The 19,637-nt window shown below is 47.1% G+C and overlaps 1 protein-coding gene across 1 annotated transcript in view; it reads left to right on the forward strand.

Moving 5' to 3' along the window:
- The window catches only part of LOC135893512 (kinesin-like protein KIF17), a 40,375-nt gene extending 21,085 nt beyond the window's left edge, over positions 1 to 19,290 (forward strand). The window contains 9 exon segments of the mRNA XM_065421345.1: positions 1,022 to 1,169; positions 1,991 to 2,085; positions 2,459 to 2,583; positions 6,128 to 6,359; positions 11,709 to 11,967; positions 15,332 to 15,402; positions 17,460 to 17,580; positions 19,095 to 19,253; positions 19,256 to 19,290. Of these exon segments, the coding sequence (XP_065277417.1) occupies positions 1,022 to 1,169; positions 1,991 to 2,085; positions 2,459 to 2,583; positions 6,128 to 6,359; positions 11,709 to 11,967; positions 15,332 to 15,402; positions 17,460 to 17,580; positions 19,095 to 19,253; positions 19,256 to 19,290 (1,245 nt within the window).
- Positions 19,291 to 19,637: the final 347 nt, after the last annotated feature.

Genomic DNA, 19,637 nt, shown 5'->3' on the forward strand with positions numbered 1-19,637 from the left:
AGTGTGGAAGCTCCTGTCAGCAAGGGGTTCAGTGAATCCGATCTGACCAACTATTGGGCCAAATCCTGAGCCTCCTACTTGCTCCTTAGTTAGACTAAACTCCCAATGACTTCAGTGCTGCTGGTTGCTTAGGTGATCGTTAATGAGATATAGAACCTTTCGGTTCTGTTGGTGGCTCTAATTTGGCCATATTGGGAGGGACAAAAATTTGCTCCAATCTGATAGCATTTGGGATGTGGTTTGTATGACACAAAGCTGCCTCATTTGTCCCCAAAAATTATAATGACCAATTTCAAATACACAGAAGCCTAAATTCTAGATTTCCTATGAACCAGCACTTATCTAGCCTGGAAAATTCCCATCTAATTGCAATTTTGGATTTGTCCAAGCTTGTCTGTGTGGGTCAAGATTCACAGAATCCACCATCAGAAAGGATCAGAAAATTCAGATTATGCATTGAAACCTCTCACATAACCTGGATATATGCTGGAGAGAGGAAACAAACAAACACACACACACACACACACACACACACACTCTCTCTCTCTCTCTCTGTCTGTCTTATTGACAGTCAAGTGTTTAATGCTATCCGTACATTTCCTGATGGCTGATCATCCAGGTTGGGATATTAGTCCATTTCCTAACATGCAGGTGTCCAAATTCATAATCCACCTCCAGAATCAGCACTGACTGGACTCCGACTGGGCCGAGAGATCAGAGGGAAAAGTGCTAGAGGGAGCGAACTCCCCTCTCATTCTTAAAGGAGATCCCTCCAGGGCAGGGTTGAGGCATTGTTGTGTCAGCTATTCCTGTCCTGTGGATAAATGGAGAATTGCCAGTCACCTGTGAGCAGCCGCTGTGTTCATTTACATCGTAGAGTGGAAAATGGCTGTGAATACAGCTCTGTATTTAGTATATTGCTAGGGAAGTGACGAGCAGCCCAGAATGGGTGGGGATGGTCAGGAGTAGACCATGGGGATGTGCCGTGCCAGGCTGTCCACAGTGCCCTTGTGCCTTTCAGGAGTATGAGGCGAAGCTGGCCCGGCTGAAGGCAGACTATGAAGCCGAGCAAGAGTCCCGTGCCCGGCTTGAGGAGGACATCAATACCATGCGGACTTCCTACGACCTCAAGCTGTCCACTCTGGAGGAAAACCTCAGGAAGGAAGCAGGTGGGAACGGGGAAGATTTAGAGAAGTGCTAGCTTTTGGGGGAACCATAGAGCAGGGAGGATGTAGACCAGGGGACTAGCAACTGCAGACAATAGAACTTTGCAGCTTGGGCCACAACAGCACTTAGCTTGAATAAAAGATTTGAACTGCAGAGATGACAGGCCCCATCATGCATTGCTGTACCTTAAGCCAGTTGGCTTGGCACAAGCCACACTTCTATGCACGATACGAGGGTGATAGTTTCACACTTATCCATTATATGTGAATTAGGTGTGCCCCTTCAATGCCTAGTGAGTAGCCAATATGGCTTGTCAACTAGGCAAAGTTTGGGGATACCTGAGACAATTGTGACTTGCTGCCAGCCATGCTATAGTATTATCCTGATTTGTTTTGCAGTGCTGCCTAGGAGCCAGTTGAGCTAATTACTGAACGAACACAGACCAGAAAGATGGTCTGTGCCCCAAAGGGCTGATAATCCATAGTAGTTCTATTACCTGTGTTCTCAATAGTTGGCTCAGACATTTTCTAACACAAAATGGTGATTTTTCTTTGACCATAAGCCCCCACCCTCAGAGACAGACTGAGCATTCTCATGTGAACCTCCAGAGTTTTACCATCCATTGTGAAAACTACTGTATTCATGGAGGATGCTCGCTGGGTCTCCCATGGTTTTCCCCAAACAGGGTGGGGTGGCAATTGGCAGCTGTTTTGCTAACAGACGTGGTTGGTGCAAATTTTGGGTGATATTTTCATAGAGTGATGCTCTAGTGGTGCAGAGCTTGTAGCTAAGAGTTCTGGGTATTTTTTCTTGTATTCTCCAGATGCTGTCCTGAGGGTTGAAACTCTCCCTGACCAGGCACCTTTGTCTCCAGGCCCTGTTGTCGCCGTCACAGAAACAGAGCAGGTGTCCACCAAGGTACCTATCACCCAATGCTCTTTATCAGACAAATGGAACAAATCTAGCTGCCTATCCCCTGTGTCTGTGAGGTTCATGGATACTCATCAAAGAGCGTATTTATCTAGCCACAGTGCAGCTGCTTCTGGGGTGGAATGTGGCAGCTGTTTAACAGTGCACAGCAACACTACTAGGGCAGGAGCTTACTATATCCTTAAGGGTAATGTGACAATTTTGGTGGCTTGTGCTGCAGGGGGAAGCAGCAAAATGACATTCCTTACTCTTTGGTCCATGAGCAGCCCCAGAGTGGGACAGCTTCCTGCTTCATCGTGTGTCTCAGTACACATGCTGCATGTTTTCAGAACAGCTGTCTTTAGTTGCCTTTTGCCCTCAGGACACAGCAGAGCCTCAGATAGCCCAGTATGTCGGGAGTGTGACCAGAGAGAGTCCTGGAGCAGAAGTGGCCATTGCTGCCGAGGAGCTTCCAGTGGCTGTGGACCAGCAGCAAGTGCTTGCCAGGTCAGTAACTGTGCCTCTGATCCGGCAGAGTGCCTTCTGTGCATTGCATGTGACATGCACAGACAGAAACAACCAGACTATTGCACTGTATTATTATTATTAAGCTCAGACAGTGTGCTTAATGTGTACAAAACAGAAGATGTGTCTCCTGCCCCACAAGGAAGTTCCAATCTTGTTCAAACATGAAGAGCCAGCAGATCTGACATTAGATGTTGCCAAAATACAGAAATTATAAGAGTGAAATACTGGGGAACAGGCCATTTGAGGAGATTGCAAATGGGACAGCAAGTGTTTTGCTTCTGGGTTACCAGATCAAATGCTGCCTAACTCTGAAGTCTTTCCTTTCTTGGGGCTGTTGGCAGGCCTATCTTTGAACTGATGCATTTCTATCTACTTGCTGTTGGTAAGGTTTAGAACTGAACAGACCACGGAGACAACTCCTTTTTCAATCCCAGAGGGGGTTCCTCCAGGGCATTGGAGCCAAGGTGGTGGGGTGAGTGTGGAGGAATCTCGCCTTGTTGCTGCCCATCGTGTAGCTCGATAAATGAGACTTTCCTCTTTAGGGCTGTCAGTCTGCTGTGATAAAACTCACCTTGAAAAATATGTTGGTTATTGTTACTGTAAAATATTTGCCCCAAAACAGTGAAAATGGAAATCAGCTGTTCTTGCAAGAACCACATCTGAACGAGAACTGGCAAATCGGTCCCTTCTGGCTTGGATCTGCTGTGGAATGAGGTTCAGAGCCTTGAACCCAAACTTGACCCTTGGAGTATGAAGAGCTTCAGATTCAAGGTTCAACTTTTGGCCCATCTTGAGTCCAAACTAGTTTGAAGATGGCACAGTTTTTACTCTACCCTGGAGAGGGCCTGACAGGAAAGTCCCTTTAAGCAGAATGACAGCGCATTGAAACAATATGGGACTTGCTGTCAATTCCCCACTAGTGGAGTTTCACTATATCCTGATTCACTCTTCATGGGTTCCACTGGTTTTTGAGGCAATTGTGTGCCCTTATATTAAACTCTCAAGTGTTGAATGCTGCTTCATTCTGAAAATGGCCTTCTGCTGTAACTGCTTCTCCAGAAGGTTTCCCAAGGGCTTCTCTACTGCACATTTCTCTGTTGGGCATCTCTGAGGCTCAAACAGGCTATTAAAATATACAAGGGGGTGCAATTTGTAAATGATAAGCTATTTGCCTGTTAGGCTGTGTCAAGGCTGAATCCCCATTCTGTCACTCCGAGCTCAGGAAGTGGGAGCCCGCAAGGACTTAAAAAATTAATACTGGCCACTCCAGGCTTGTATTAAATTCCCAAGGTTGCAGCTTCTCTCTGACCTTGGCTTGGTAAACGCTGCCACCACCCAAATGCAAAAAAAACCCCTTTGAACCCAGGAAGGAGGACTTGGGAAATCCTCCCTGTGGGGTACCCTCAAGCCCTCCGGGGAAGAGCTGAGAAAGAAAACAAAGGAAATTAGCTGTTGCTACCAGGTAATCAAACAACAGGCACAAACCTCTTAGGGACACACAAAATCCAATCCTGTTCTTAAAAAAGGTGAGTTTTATTAAAAACAAAAAGAAAGAAAATACATCTGGAACTTAGGCTTTTGCTAGATTTTAAAAGAGCAATTCCAAAAATTAAGCACCCAAAATAGCTTTCTTGAGGGTTCAGTTTAAAGGTTACAAGCAAACAAAAGCATCTGGGGTTAGCACAGAGGAGAGCCACAAGCCAAAATAAAGAATAAACCTGATTGCATTTATCTAACTGTTCCCTATCCAAATGATTCCTTCTAGGTATGGAAGCTAATTTTTCATACCTGGTTCAAAACTTACACAGCATTCCTGCTTATAGCATTGCTGCTCTGCCCCTGCTTCTCCGGAGAACAACGGACAAAGGGAAAGTTTCTTTCTCATTTTAAAAAGTTCTAGCCTTCCCATTGGCTCTTTTGGTTGGGTGCCCACTCCTTTTCTTTTACCTGTGGGCTTGTTAACCCTTTACAGGTAAAGCAAGCAGAGAACAGCTACCAAGAGGGATTTTACAGCTAACTGGCTGACTGGGTGTCTATCAAAGGGAGCTATGCCCCCCCTTTATTTATCACAGGCTGAGACAGCTCCAAAGAAATTATTCTGATTGATTGTGTCAAATCTCAACACTCCCTTGCAGAACTTAGTTTGCTTAACACACAAGGAAAGGAAACTCACTCCTACAATTACATTCTTAAACATCAAAGTTCTTTGTATATCAGGCAAGGCAGGGGTCCTTGGAGATGGGATTTTCAAAGCCTCCTTGGAAAGACTTTACAGCTCAGGATGTCTGCGGACTATCTGCTACTGTTTAGCAAAGCAGGATTCAATTGGGCATTAAACAAAAGCTGCTGAGGGCTAAATTGTTTCATATCAAACTCAAGCTATTGAGACAGGAGGTCCAGTGGCGCAGAAAGAGCCAGTTTCCTCTTGAGGAAACCTGAGTTCTTTAGGAATGGGTTTGCATGCTCTGATCGAAGAAAAGACAGTTAAGAGGATAGTATCATCACAGGTCATGTCTACTCTGGCATTCTCTCCTTATTGGCCCCCATTGGCCAGCCTCTGATAGAGCAGTAGCAGTGCAAACCCCTGTGTAGAAAAAGTGAATGGCTGTAAGGTACAGCTTACGCCAGGTTCAACCAGGATAAGCTCCACCATTGTGAAGAGTGACTTAGAGCAGTTTACCCTCTCTACACCAGTGCAATTACACGAGGGGTTGGCAACCAATGTCTCAAATCCTCAGCAGAGGCAAGGGATTGTAGTAAAAATATTAACATTCCCAAGGGGGCGATCACCTTAAATGACCTGTTGAAGGGTTGTTAGGGGAACAGGTTTTTTTTCCTCCTGTGCACAAAATATTCAGTAATTCAGTGCAGGTACCTATTCCCTCATGATGCATGGGCATCAATTTGTTGTGTGATTCACAGAAGGGCATTTGTCTTATCGTCATGGCAGATATTTCCCTGCCTTTCAGGGGCTTCACTATTGACCTGAGGTCAGCAAGAGACCAAGTCTTTGATGTGGCAGCCCCTGCGTATGGAAATTGCTCCCTTTACTACATCTGCTTCAGCCCACCCACTGAAAATAAATTACAAACGATGTTGGGATGGTCTGTATCCTAATGCTGTATCAGTCTTGGGGCTAAACAGCAGGTTTCAAAACAAAGAATAAGGATTAGGATGTTAATTTAAAAAAAAATCTCTTTTACTTCATAAATACAGGGCCATAAATGTCAAGATTTCTAGATATACCTAATGGTGAATACATTCAGGATGTATGTAAAGATACATACACTGAGCTCATGCTTTGGTGAACATCACAACACAAAGTAAATCTTAAAACAGAGGCTCCCCATCGTCACTCACCTCTTAAATCAACAAATCTGAATACTCACTTCAACAGAAATCACTGTCTGTTTATTGTCTCTTTTAAAATGTCTCTAGGCAGTTGCCATGGAAGTGTATCATTTGCATATGTGCAGATGTTCCTTTATGCTACAGATCTAAGAAATGTGTCCAACTCTTCCAGGCTGCACATGCTGGAACAACAGGTGGTTGGAGGAGAACAGGCCAAAAACAAGGACCTGAAGGAAAAGCACAAATGTCGGAAAAAATATGCAGATGAACGGAAAAAGCAACTGGTGGCAGCTCTGCAGAAAATTGATGAGGACAGCAGTGACTGGGTCCTGCTCAATGTCTATGACTCCATCCAAGAGGAGGTGCGAGCCAAGAGCAAGCTGCTGGAGAAGATGCAGAAGAAGGTAACCCCTAAGAAGCAATTAACTCTTGTATAGAGCTAAGATTTGGGGAGCATCCATGAGATTACTCTTGGAGGTGCCCCTTACTCTTATCCCCCTATCCCCTCATCCGCCTTTCCTCCTTCACCTTCATCCTTTTGTTATAGTAATGAGACACTCCAGTCAGCATGACTCTGGCATCTCCGTGTCTCTCAAACTGAACCTAGTTAACTGACAAGACATGTTAGACATGGATTTTGATTATTTTAGCCCCTTGATAATCTTAAATATTAAATTATCCTCACTCACATCAAAGCCTCACAATTTCTAAAAGTAAGAATAAGATTTTTTTGCTTGGGGAGAGCCCAAAACTGCCACTATGTTATTCCACCTCAACATAACACAAAGTAGAAGCTGTAAATCAAGTGGCCTACTTTTGATAGCGATATATGCCATGCTTTGAGCCAGCCTGAATAGAACAACAGACAGAGATTCAGGAGAGCTGAATTCTCTACTTGGCTCTGCTGTTGACTCACGTGGGCAAATTGTTTCCCCATCTGTAACTGAGAAGAAAGATTTTCACTCACCTTGGTAAAGATCTTTGAGAGCTGCAGAGGAAAGTGCTATCCAGGCGTTAAGTGTTGTTATGATTTGTACGGTTACTCACACATATCTATAACATGGGCAGGACTTGGGATCATTGAGAATGGTCATGGTGAGCTGTTGCCCATCTCCTGCTTTGTCCTGCTTTGACCTGCAAACTAATAAATTGGCTGTGTGCGCGTGTGTGTGAGAGAGAGAGAGAGAGACATTATTCTCTCTAGTGGCACAGCTTCTTACATTGGCACAACTGAAGTGGGGGGGCACATAGAATCACAGAATATCAGGGTTGGAAGGGACCTCAGGAGGTATCTAGTCCAACCCCCTGCTCAAAGCAGGACCAATCCCCAACTAAATCATCCCAGCCAGGGCTTTGTCAAGCCTGACCTTAAAAACCTCTAAGGAAGGAGATTCCACCACCTCCCTTGGTAACCCATTCCAGTGCTTCACCACCCTCCTAGTGGAAAAGTTTTTTCCTAATATCCAACCTAAACCTCCCCCACTGCAACTTAAGACCATTACTCCTTGTTCTGTCATCTGGTACCACTGAGAACAGTCTAGATCCATCCTCTTTGGAACCCCCTTTCAGGTAGTTGAAAGCAACTATCAAACCCCCCTCATTCTTCTCTTCTATAGACTAAACAATCCCAGTTCCCTCAGCCTCTCCTCATAAGTCATGTGCTCCAGCCAGGGGCGGCTCCAGGCACCCACGCACCAAGCACGTGCCTGGGGTGGCAAGCCGCAGGGGGCGGCCTGCCGGTCGCCGTGAGGGCGGCAGTCAGGCTCCCTTCGGTGGCATGCCTGCAGGAGGTCCGCCAGTCCCACGGTTTCGGTGGCAATTTGGCGGCGGGTACGCCGAAGGCGCGGGACTGGCGGACCTCCCGCAGGCGTGCCGCTGAAAGCTGCCTGACTGCCGTGCTTGGGGCGGCAAAATACATAGAGTCGCCCCTGGCTCCAGCCCCCTAATCATTTTTGTTGCCCTCCGCTGGACACTTTCCAATTTTTCCACATCCTCCTTGTAGTGTGGGGCCCAAAACTGGACACAGTACACCAGATGAGGCCTCACCAATGTTGAATAGAGGGGAATGATCACGTCCCTCGATCTGCTGGCAATGCCCCTACTTATACAGCCCAAAATACCATTAGCCTTCTTGGCAACAAGGGCATACTGTTGACTCATATCCAGCTTCTCGTCCACTGTAACCCCTAGGTCCTTTTCTGAAGAACTGCTGCCTAGCCACTCGGTCCCTAGTCTGTAGCAGTGCATGGGATTCTTCCGTCCTAAGTGCAGGACTCTGCACTTGTCCTTGTTGAACCTCATCAGATTTCTTTTGGCCCAATCCTCTAATTTGTCTAGGTCCCTCTGTATCCTATCCCTACCCTCCAGCATATCTACCGCTCCTCCCAGTTTAGTGTCATCTGCAAACTTGCTGAGGGTACAGTCCACACCATCCTCCAGATCATTAATGAAGATATTGAACAAAACCGGCCCCAGGACTGACCCTTGGGGCACTCTGCTTGAAACCGGCTGCCAACTAGACATGGAGCCATTGATCACTACCCGTTGAGCCCGACGATCTAGCCAGCTTTCTATCCACCTTATAGTCCATTCATCCAGCCCATACTTCTTTAACTTGTTGGCAAGAATACTGTGGGAGACCGTATCAAAAACTTTGCTAAAGTCAAGGAATAACACATCCACTGCTTTCCCCTCATCCACAGAGCCAGTTATCTCCTCATAGAAGGCAATTAGGTTAGTCAGGCATGACGTGCCCTTGGTGAATCCATGCTGACTGTTCCTGATCTCTTTCCTTTCCTCTAAGTGCTTCAGAATTGATCCCTTGAGGACCTGCTCCATGATTTTTCCAGGGCCTGAGGTGAGGCTGACTGGCCTGTAGTTCCCCGGATCCTCCTCCTTCCCTTTTTTAAAGATGGGAACTACATTAGCCTTTTTCCAGTCATCGGGGACCTCCGCCGATCGCCATGAGTTTTCAAAGATAATGGCCAATGGCTCTGCAATCACATCCGCCAACTCCTTTGGCACCCTCGGATGCAGCGCATTAGGCCCCATGGATTTGTGCTCGTCCAGCTTTTCTAAATAGTCCTGAACCACTTCTTTCTCCACAGAGGGCTGGTCACCTCCTGCCCATGCTGTGCTGCCAAGTGCAGCAGTCTGGGAGCTGACCTTGTTCGTGAAGACAGAGGCAAAAAAAACATTGAGTACATGAGCTTTTTCCTGTCACTTGGTTGCCTCCCTCATTCAGTAAGGGGCCCACACTTTCCTTGACTTTTTTCTTGTTGCTAACGTACCTGAAGAAACCCTTCTTGTTACTCTTAACATCTCTTGCTAGCTGCAACTCCAAGTGTGATTTGGCCTTCCTGATTTCACTCGTTCATGCCTGAGCAATATTTTTATACTCCTCCCTGATCATTTGTCCAATCTTCCACTTCTTGTAAGCTTCTTTTTTGAGTTTAAGATCAGCAAGGATTTCACTGTTAAGCCAAGCTGGTCGCCTGCCATATTTACTATTCTTTCTACACACCGGGATGGTTTGTTCCTGCAACCTCAATAAGTATTCTTTACAATACAGCCAGCTCTCCTGGACTCCTTTCCCCCTCATGATATTCTCCCAGGGGATCCTGCCCATCAGTTCCCTGAGGGAGTTAAAGTCTGCTTTTCTGAAGTCCAGGGTCCGTATTATGCTGCTCTCCTTTCTTCCTTGTGTCAGGATCCTGAACTCGACCATGTCATGGTCACTGCCTCCCAGGTTCCCATCCACTTTTGCTTCCCCTACTAATTCTTCCCGGTTTGTGAGCAGCAGGTCAAGAAGAGCTCTGCCCCTAGTTGGTTCCTCCAGCACTTGCACCAGGAAATTGTCCCCTACACTTTCCAAAAACTTCCTGGATTGTCTGTACACCGCTGTATTGCTCTCCCAGCAGATATCAGGGTGATTTAAGTCTCCCATGAGAACCAGGGCCTGTGATCTAGTAACTTCTGTTAGTTGCTGGAAGAACGCCTCGTCCACCTCATCCCCCTGGTCTGGTGGTCTATAGCAGACTCCCACCACGACATCACCCTTGTTGCTCACACTTCTAAACTTAATCCAGAGACTCTCAGGTTTTTCTGCAGTTTCATACTGGAGTTCTGAGCAGTCATACTCCTCTCTTACATACAATGCAACTCCCCCACCTTTTCTGCCCTGCCTGTCCTTCCTGACCAGTTTATCTCCATCCATGACAGTATTCCAGTCATGTGAGTTATCCCACCAAGTCTCTGTTATTCCAATCACAATCATGCTTTTGATGCTGAAGGAATTAGGTATCTGTCTTCATTTGACTATGGTTCATTATAGCTATGAATCAGAAGACATATAAGCAGTACGAATTGCACCCAAAAATAATTGTAAATGCAAAATTGTGCCCATCAAAGTGAGGCCATTCTGAAAACCAGACCCTCTGACAACATGCAGCTTTAAAGATATAGTGCTTACCTACCAAAGGGCCTCCAAAAACATGTGTGCACACAGGCCCACTGACAGCAATTCCAGGCTCCAGGGCAGAACAGTCAATGGGCCCCCAAGCATGCACAAGCCGCGCCCGTGCGGACACGGTCCGCCTGACATTTGGGTGGTGCTGTGCCTGCGCTGGCTGGTGCCCAGCAAACTGCCGGCTGTGCTGCTGGGCGCACTCTTCCAGCACGGCCAGGGTTTCCACCTGCCTGCCCGGTAGGGTTGCCAACTGTCTAATCACGCAAACCGAAAGACCCTTGCCCCGTCCCCTGCTTCTTCCCTGAGACCATGCCCCTGTCATGCCCCTTCTCCAAAGCCCGCCCCTGCTCACTCCATCCCCCCTCCCTCTGTCGCTCACTCTCCCCCATCCTCACACACTTCCACCAGACTGGGGCTGGGGGTTGGGGTGCAGGAGGGGGTGTGGGTGCAGGCTCTGGGAGGGAGTTTGGGTGCAGGAGGGGGTGAGAAGTCAGGCTCTGGGAGGGAGTTTGGGTGCAGGGTACAGACTGTAGGCTGAGGCAAGGGGCTGGGGTGCAGGAGGAGATCAGGAGGTCAGCGTTTACCTCGGGCAGCTCCCGAAAGTGACCAGCACACCCCTGGCAGTGGCTTCTAGGTAGGGGGCCCAATGTCCATCTAGTCCAGTAACCTGTCTACAATAGGGGGCAGCACCAGATACTTCAGGGGAAGGGGCAATAAACCCTGGTGTAGGCAAATGTGGAAGAATCTGCCCCTAGAGGAGTTCATCCTAATCCCTAATAGTTTGTCAGAGATTTGCTTGAAACTTGAAGCCTGGGGTTTTACATCTCTTCCCATTTTTTTAGTATATGCTAGTGTAATTCTGAATATTCTTGACGTCCATATAAGTTCCAGCCCCTCATAGCAAAATTCTAAGTTATTTATTCCCACAACTTCATGTGGCAATGAGTTCCACATTCTAATTGCACATTGTGTGAAGAAGAGTTTCCTTTTACCAGTTTTGAATTTGCCACCTTTCAATTTCATTGAATGTCCTCTTGTTATTGAGTTATGAGACAGAGAGAATAGAAGTTCCCAATCCACTTTCTCTGAACCATTCATATAAAGTATACTTAGATCATGCGCTCTCTTTATTAGTCTCCTCTCTAAAGTAAACAGTGCAAATCTTTTCAAACTCTCCTCATATCTTTCTTCCCTCTTCATATCTTCCCCTAATCATTCTTGTTGTGCCAGTCATCTAGAGTTCTCTGTTCTCATCACAATTAACCCTTTCCTTTTGGTGACCTAGCTGCGAGCTGCTGAGACTGAAATCAAAGACCTGCAGTCAGAGTTTGAGTTGGAGAAGATTGATTATCTTGCCACCATCCGCCGGCAGGAGCGGGATTGCTTGCTCTTTCAGCAGCTTCTGGATCAGGTGCAGCCCCTCATACGGCGTGACTGTAACTATAGCAACCTAGATAAGATCAGATGTGAGTCCATCTGGGATGAGGACAGTGGCTGCTGGAAACTCCCAGAGCTTGTCATTCAAAAAACCAGCCTTCCCGCAGGTAAGAAAGGCATCTGCATTGTACTCCCCATCCACGCAGCTTATCTCTGCTCACTAGCATGGCCATGTGTATCGCATTCGCTTATAAACCCTTAGTTTGGCTCACATGTACAGCATAGGCTGTAATCTTTCTGTGGGAGCCTGGATGATGATCTAGCTCAGGGGTCAGCAATGTTTGGCACGCGGCTCTCCAGGGTAAACACCCTGGCGGGCCGGGCCAGTTTATTTACCTGCTGACGCGGCAGGTTCGGCCAATCGCGGCTCCCACTGGCCCTCCCGGGCCAATGGGGGCGGCGGGAAACAGCACGGGCGAGGGATGTACTGGCCGCGGCTTCCTGCCACCCCCATTGGCCCGGGACGGCGAACTGCGGCCAGTAGGGGCCGCGATCGGCCAAACCTGCCACGTCAGCAGGTAAATAAACTGGCCCGGCCCGCCAGGGTGCTTACCCTGGCGAGCCGCGTGCCAAACATTGCCAACCCCTGATCTAGCTAAATGAGGACAAAGCATCTCTTGTTGGGACTTCCTGACTATTTATTTTGAACAGGATGTCATTGATTTGAGTGATAGTAGGGAATCTTGTGTTAAACCACACAACAGTATAACCCATATCTGATTAAATATCATAAGCATCTCTGGGCCTTTAGTGGAGTGTTATTTGGTAACTGGTGCTTAACATAAAAATGTTGCCCTTCTCCCCATTCTTTTCCTTCAAGGACCTTGAAGCACTTTATGAGATTAATGAATTAGGCTTCACAAACCCTCATCAGGTAGGTGGTATTAGACTGGTTTTAAAAGGGGGGAAACTGAGGCACAGCAGGACATGACTTCCCAATGTGCCATAGTGAGTCTGTAGTAGAGTGAGGGCTGGAACCCAGGATCCCTGATCCCCAGTCCTGTGTTTTTTATTTCATTCCCTTCTGTGTATTAGCTGCCTTAGCCCAATAGGTGAACCATTTTCCCTACAAGGTTGAAATATTCACTGCACAGACCTGCAGGCCCCATATGTAGTTGTACTGTGGTATGTAACCTATCATTTAAATCAGCTTCTGTACCCAATGGCTGGAGGATAGCTAATGTGATGCCAAATTTTTAAAAAGGCTCCAGAGGTGATCCAGAAATTACAGGCTGGTAAATCTAACTTCAGTACCGGGCAAATTGGCTGAAACGATAGTAAAGAACAGAATTATCAGACACATAGATGAACATAATCTGGTGAGGAAGAGTCAACATTTTTTTGTAAAGGGAAATCATGCCTCCCCAATCTACTAGAATTCTGTGAGGGGGTCAACAAGCAGGTGGACAAGGGTGATCCAGTGGATACAGTATACTTAGATGTTCAGAAAGCCTTTGACAAGGTCCCTCACCAAAGGCTCTTAAGCAATGTAAACTGTCATGGGATAAGAGGGAAGGTCCTCTCGTGGATAGGGCCCTCCCAAATTCACAGTCCATTTTGATCAATTTCACGGTCATAGGATTTTTAAAATCATAAATTTCCATTATTTCAGCTATTTAACTCTGAAATTTCACAGTGTTGTAATTGTAGGGTTCCTGACCCAAAAAGGAGTTGTGGTGGGGTCGCAAGGTTATTGTATTGTTGTTGCGTTAGTGCTACCCTTACTTCTGCGCTATTGCTGGCAGTGGCACTGCCTTCAGAGCTGGAGAGCGGAGGCTGCTGGCCAGGAGCCCAGCTCTGAAGGCAGAGCCGCCGCCAGCAGCAGCACAGAAATAAGGATGGCATGGTATGGTGTTGCCACCCTTACTTCTGCACTGCTGCTTGCAGAGCTGGGCCCTCGGCCCACAGCCCCCGCTCTCCGGCTCCCCAGCTCCGAAGGCAGCGCAGAAGTAAGGGTGGCAATATCACAACCCCCCTACAATAACGTTGTGACCCCCCCGCAACTCCCTTTGGGTCAGGCCCCCCAATTTGGGAAATGCTGGTTTCCCCCATGAAATCTGTATAGTATAAAGTAAAAGAGCACAAAAGACCAGATTTCATGGTCTGTGACGCGTTTTTCATAGCCATGAATTTGGTAGGGCCCTACTAATGGATCAGTAACTGGTTAAAAGATAGAAAATAAAGGGTAAGAATAAATGGTTAGTTTTCAGAATGGAGAGAGGTAAATAGTGGTGTCCCCCAGGGGTCAGTACTGGGATGAGTACTGTTCAACATATTCATAAATGATCTGGAAAAAGGGGTAAACAATGAGGTGGCAAAATTTGCAGATGATACAAAACTATTCAAGATAGTTAAGTCCAAAGCAGACTGCGAAGAGTTACAAAGGGATCTCACAAAACTGGGTGACTGGGCAACAAAATGGCAGATGAAATTCAATGTTGATAAATGCAAAGCACATTGGAAAACATAATCCTAATTATACATATAAAATGATGGGGTCTAAATTAGCTGTTACCACTCAAGAAAGTTCTTAGAGTCATTGTGGATAGTTCTCTGAAAACATCCACTCAATGTGCAGCGGCAGTCAAAAAAGCTTAACAGAATGTTGGGGATCATTAGGAAAGGGATAGATAATAAGACAGAAAATATCATATGGCCTCTATATAAATCCATGGTACATCCACATCTTGAATACTGCATGCAGATCTGGTTGCCCCATCTCAAAAAAGATATATTGGAATTGGAAAGGGTACAGAAAAGGGCAACAAAAATGATTGGGGGTATGGAATAACTTCTGTATGAGGAGAGATTAATAAGACTGGGACTTTTCAGCTTGGAAAACTGACAACTAAAGGGGGATATGATAGAGGTCTATAAAATCATGACTGGTGTGGAGAAAGTAAATAAGGAAGTGTTATTTACTGTTTCTCATAACACAAGAACTAGAGGTCACCAAATGAAATTAATAGGCAGCAAGTTTAAAAGAAACAAAAGGAAGTATTTCTTCACACAAAGCACTGTTGATCTGTGGAACTCATTGCCAGAGGATGTTGTGAAGGCCAAGACTAAACAGGGTTCAAAAAAGAACTAGATGAATTCATGGAGGATAGGTCCATCAATGGGTCTCAGCCAGGAAGGGCAGGGTTGGTGTCCCCAGCCTGTGTTTGCCAGAAGCTGGGAGTGGACGACAGGGGAGGGATCACTTGATGATTACCTGTTCTGTTCATTCCCTCTGAAGCACCTGGCATTGGCCACTGTCGGAAGACAGGATACTGGGACCCAGTATGACCATTCTTATTGGTAGGTGCATAAAAAGTGTAGTGTGAGGGTCCTTCTAAGCCCCCTATGGCTCAGTAAACAGTGATCTGGGGTGTCTGTAAGCAGCAGTGGGGAACAAGGGGGACGGTCAGGAAAAGCAGGAACTGATTCAGTGCCGCTGGTCCTTTAAGTAATGCCTTTGTTCTCTCATAGCAGTTCCATCACTGCCACAGACTAAGCCAGCCAGGAAGAGCTCCTCAGGCGAGAACGGAGAGCTGCTGATGGTAAGCTGCACTCTCCTCCTGGGACCCTGAGGGAGCCTTCTGAGAAGGGGCTATGTTGCTACACAGCTCTTCCTTCTGGAGGAAATAGGCAGAGGGCTGAGTGTCTCCAGAGGGACTCATACCCAGCCACCACTGGCATTAGAATGAGGCTGGCAGGGCCTCAGAGGTGTGTGTAAAGCGGAGTAAATAGTGAAGCAGTGAGCTGGCCTCACAGTCCAGTGGCCAGTCAGTGGAGTGTAGGACCCTGGCCAGCAGGGCCTGGGAATGCTGGGAGTCCAGCCCCTGAAGAGGAGAGACAACCCAGGCCAGAATGGTACACAACACAGCCCTAGAGCAGTTCCAAGACTAGAAGGATAGTGCATTGGCTGTTCTCTGTGCGGAGCTGGGCTCAAGTTCCAGTTAATTGGTGGTATCAGATTCTTACTCCTGGGGGAATTCTGCGCATCTGCGGACGCGCAAAGTTCATCAGTCTCGCATAATTTTGTATTTTCCAGCATAAAAAACATTCTGCCCAAGAAGTGCTGCAGTTCCACCTTTTACCCACCAGAGGCCGCTGTGGTGCCAGAACTTCCGGCTGCGTTCATGCCGGCTGTTCTAGCGCCACAGCGGCCTCTGGTGGGGAAAAAGGTAGAACTGCAGCACTTCTTAGGCAAAATGTGTTTTACGCAGAAAAATACAAAACTCTATGCTCAGTGCTGCAGAATTCCCCCCAGAATAGAGTTCATCACAGCACCTGCCCGTGGAGCCAGGTTAGACAGAGTGGGGCACACAGGGCTGCTGGGGGGGTCACAGATTCGGGTTCAGAATGGCTAGTGGGGGGGACAGACGGAAGCATGGGCTCAGGAGCTAGTGGGGTGACCGCATTGAGCCTAGGGATGGGGGAGGGGCGTGGGGATGAGGGGTGCGGGGACAGGGGCAGACGTGCCTGACTGAATGGGAGAGGCTTGGGGTCAGCCAGGGTCTGCATGGGGGAGGCTTCCCAACACCCTAACAATCCCACCCCCAAAGAAAAAACCTCCCACTCACACTCATCACCCTCCAGGGTCACTCCTAGGCTCCTTCCTTTTCCCTCAACTCCTCCGTAATCCCTGACTCGTCCAAGCCTTTCCACTGCTTCTGACAGGTGCAAGAAATACGGTTCTGTAGTGTAATTTAAATGAATTACACAACGTTCTGTATTAATATGCCTAGTAAGGAATCTATTTGTCAATAAAAAATTACCAGAATTTTTTTTTTTGGTCTGTATTGCTACAGACATACTTGCTGACAGATATTTTGAAATAAATTACCAAAATAATTGTAACTGGCATGATTATATTGTGTTATTTTGACAAATAAAATATGCAGAATTTTGCAGAATTTTCAAATATTGTGTGCAGAATTTTTAATTTTGGGGCGAAGAATTCCCCCAGGAGTAATCTTAGCTCCCCTTTGACAACAACAAAAACACTCCCTGCTTTGCTTGGCCTCTGCCCAGGGCACAGTGGCCTAGGACTAGGTTAGTTCAGCAAGTGTGGACGGAAGCTTATTCCCAAACTTCTATGGGGATTATGAATCCTGCCTCATGGCTCAATTGATTTCCCCCTCCCACTCATGCAAGACCTTAGTCAATGCGACCAATCCAATTGCTTGTAGTAGTTGCTGTGGCCCCTACAGGTCCCCTTGGCAGGGCTTTTGGACAGTGGATTTGCATGGTTTGCAAACCTACTGGCCATGTACTGGCTGCAGCCATAGAGAGAGTTGCCAGAAAGCCATTCTGCGCAGCACATATAGAGACCTGCCCCCCACCCCGTCCAGTGTAGCAGAATTGCACCTGTATCATTACATTTTGGACTTTGCTTACAGGTATTGGAGGGGGTGGCAGGATGTAGCCCGATGCCTGTCCAGATTATGTCCAAGAATGTGTGTTCTGCAGTGTTACTGTTGCCCAGGTTGGATCACATGTTCGATCACTTCATATTATCTCTAAGTCTCTGGCCCTAGCCCATGGAGTGGTGCTTGGCTGCTTAAGAGCTGGAGCTGAGGGGAGTGCTGCTCACAGCGTTTTGTGATCCCAGCAGGAAGAAGACCGCTACAAACTGATGCTGAGCAGGAGTGACAGTGAGAATATTGCCAGTAACTATTTCCGGTCCAAACGAGCCAGCCAGATCCTCAGTGCTGATCCTATGAAGAGTCTTGGTAAATATCCCAACACTCTCCTTTCCTTTCCTCCGTGTGCCGGTATCTCCTCCAGTGAGGGTTCCATTCCTGGCAGGTTAGTCTGGAGGGATTTGTTGTTCCCCAGTCAAATAGCCTTTTTACTGGACAATGCAACCCATTCCTTTATTGGTGGTGACTGCCATTTTCCCCTCTGACAATGGTTCCCTAGAGTTGCTCTAGCAGACCAGATGTTGATAAACCTCCCTGTAGTGATTTGAATGATTTGCTTCCAGTGCTTGTAGCTTGGAGGTAATTCACGTTCAGCATGTCACCCTGACCAACACGTGCTGTCTTTTGTCCCTCCATAGGGTTGCCACTCATCCCAGTTTTTCAGGGAATAAAGCACTATGGGCTGGATGTTCTGCAGAAGCCTGTGTGTCATTCAGTGGTGCTAGTGATTCCTTTTTAAATTTGCCATGGACTTAGTCCTTGGTGACAAGTGCCCTTGCTGTGTCTGACTCCATTTGTTTTAGGGATAGCTAAGCTTTGTAAAATGTACAGCATGGGCCCATCTGTGCATTCAATGGGAGTTTCTTGCCGATCAGGCCCTCTGTTTTTTGGTTTTGGGTTTTGGTTGTTTTTTTTTTTCAATTAATTTTGGAACAATGGACTGAACTGCAGAGCTCTGCGGTCATTTCTGAGCCAGCACACAGAAATAAATGCAGCTGTGGCTAAACCGATACAGAGCCTTTCATCTTCAGGTCACTGGTTCCAAAGTAGACTAGATAGGTCTAACAAAAGATAACCACCCTGTGGTAGCCTGAGTGAAACAGATTTTTGTGGGGTTTCAGTCTAATTCCTGGTGAAGAGCTGTCTGCATAATATAACCCACCACCACAGTTGGTGCTGATTGGCATCCTTGCTAGCAGAGACTGGATGGACTACACACACTCCCATTTTACCTTCAGAAATGTCCCATGAGCACAGGATTGAGGCACATTGATGAGGGAGCATGGAGAAATGTATCCAGTTACTTCCTCTTCTGTGAATGAAACCTATCACCCCTAGTCTCAGGTGCCTGTCACGCTGGCAGCTGGGCCCTTCAATTACAGAGAATAAGCAGAAAGCCAGAACAAACCAGAGACATAATCAACAATTCAGCCAACTAAATGAGCTTTGCATTGTGCCATGGAAGTCATTAAACTCTGGCTGTGATGCACTTTCAAGGGGATGTGGGCATCAAATCTCAAATGTGGAGGCGGTCCGCTGAGAAAGCTCAGCCACTAGGCATGGGGTGTTTCACTCTCCAGGACTGTCCGTTATTAGTATCTGACTAGATACATTGCATATTCAGAAAACCAACTAGTGAAATGGTCAACTCCAGTTTGGAAGTTCCTTAAGATGAGTAAATTAAATGCAAAAATCTCTAAATTTCCTGACTGCCTTCAATAAAATGAATGGATAAGGTTTGAATGCAGCTGGGAACTTGGAAAAGCATTGCTGCGTCGTAACAGACCAAATATGTCGGTATGTCCTGTTCCTTTACTCTACAGCCCAGCATAACTCCCCTCCTGTGCTGAGCGCCCCCCTGAACAACACCACCTCCAGCGTGGCACCAGTCTCTCCTTCACAGACTGTGGAGATGCCCCAGCCACGTCCTTTCCGCCTTGAGTCGCTTGACTTCACCACACCGTCCTCCAAAACAAAGCGCAAGAAGGCAAAACCAGCTTCAGCAGCGACCCCTTCTGAGTGAAGTGGGCTCAGGTGAATACGCATCCTTCTGATTGTAGTGGCCTTCATGGACTCCAGTCCCCTGTGGCCCCTGTCTGCTCAGATTGCAGCAACCCTCCTTGGCAGTTACCCTCTTAACGATGTAGCATTTGGCAGCAGCAATCCTCTTATCACAGCGGCTTTTGGAAGGGACAGTTTGACTTTCCTTTCAGTTTAGGGTCAGTGGAGACAAATGCTGCTTCCAGGGGTTTTGAAGTCTGTAATGACAACTCCAGGTTCAAGCTGGGGCTGGCACATTCCTCCGTTACCTGCTTCCCTGCCACATGTGTGCAGCCAGCACCATATATTTAGTCTTCCATTCTGGT

Source organism: Emys orbicularis, chromosome 22 (assembly GCF_028017835.1).
Source record: "Emys orbicularis isolate rEmyOrb1 chromosome 22, rEmyOrb1.hap1, whole genome shotgun sequence".
Lineage (NCBI taxonomy): Eukaryota > Metazoa > Chordata > Testudines > Emydidae > Emys > Emys orbicularis.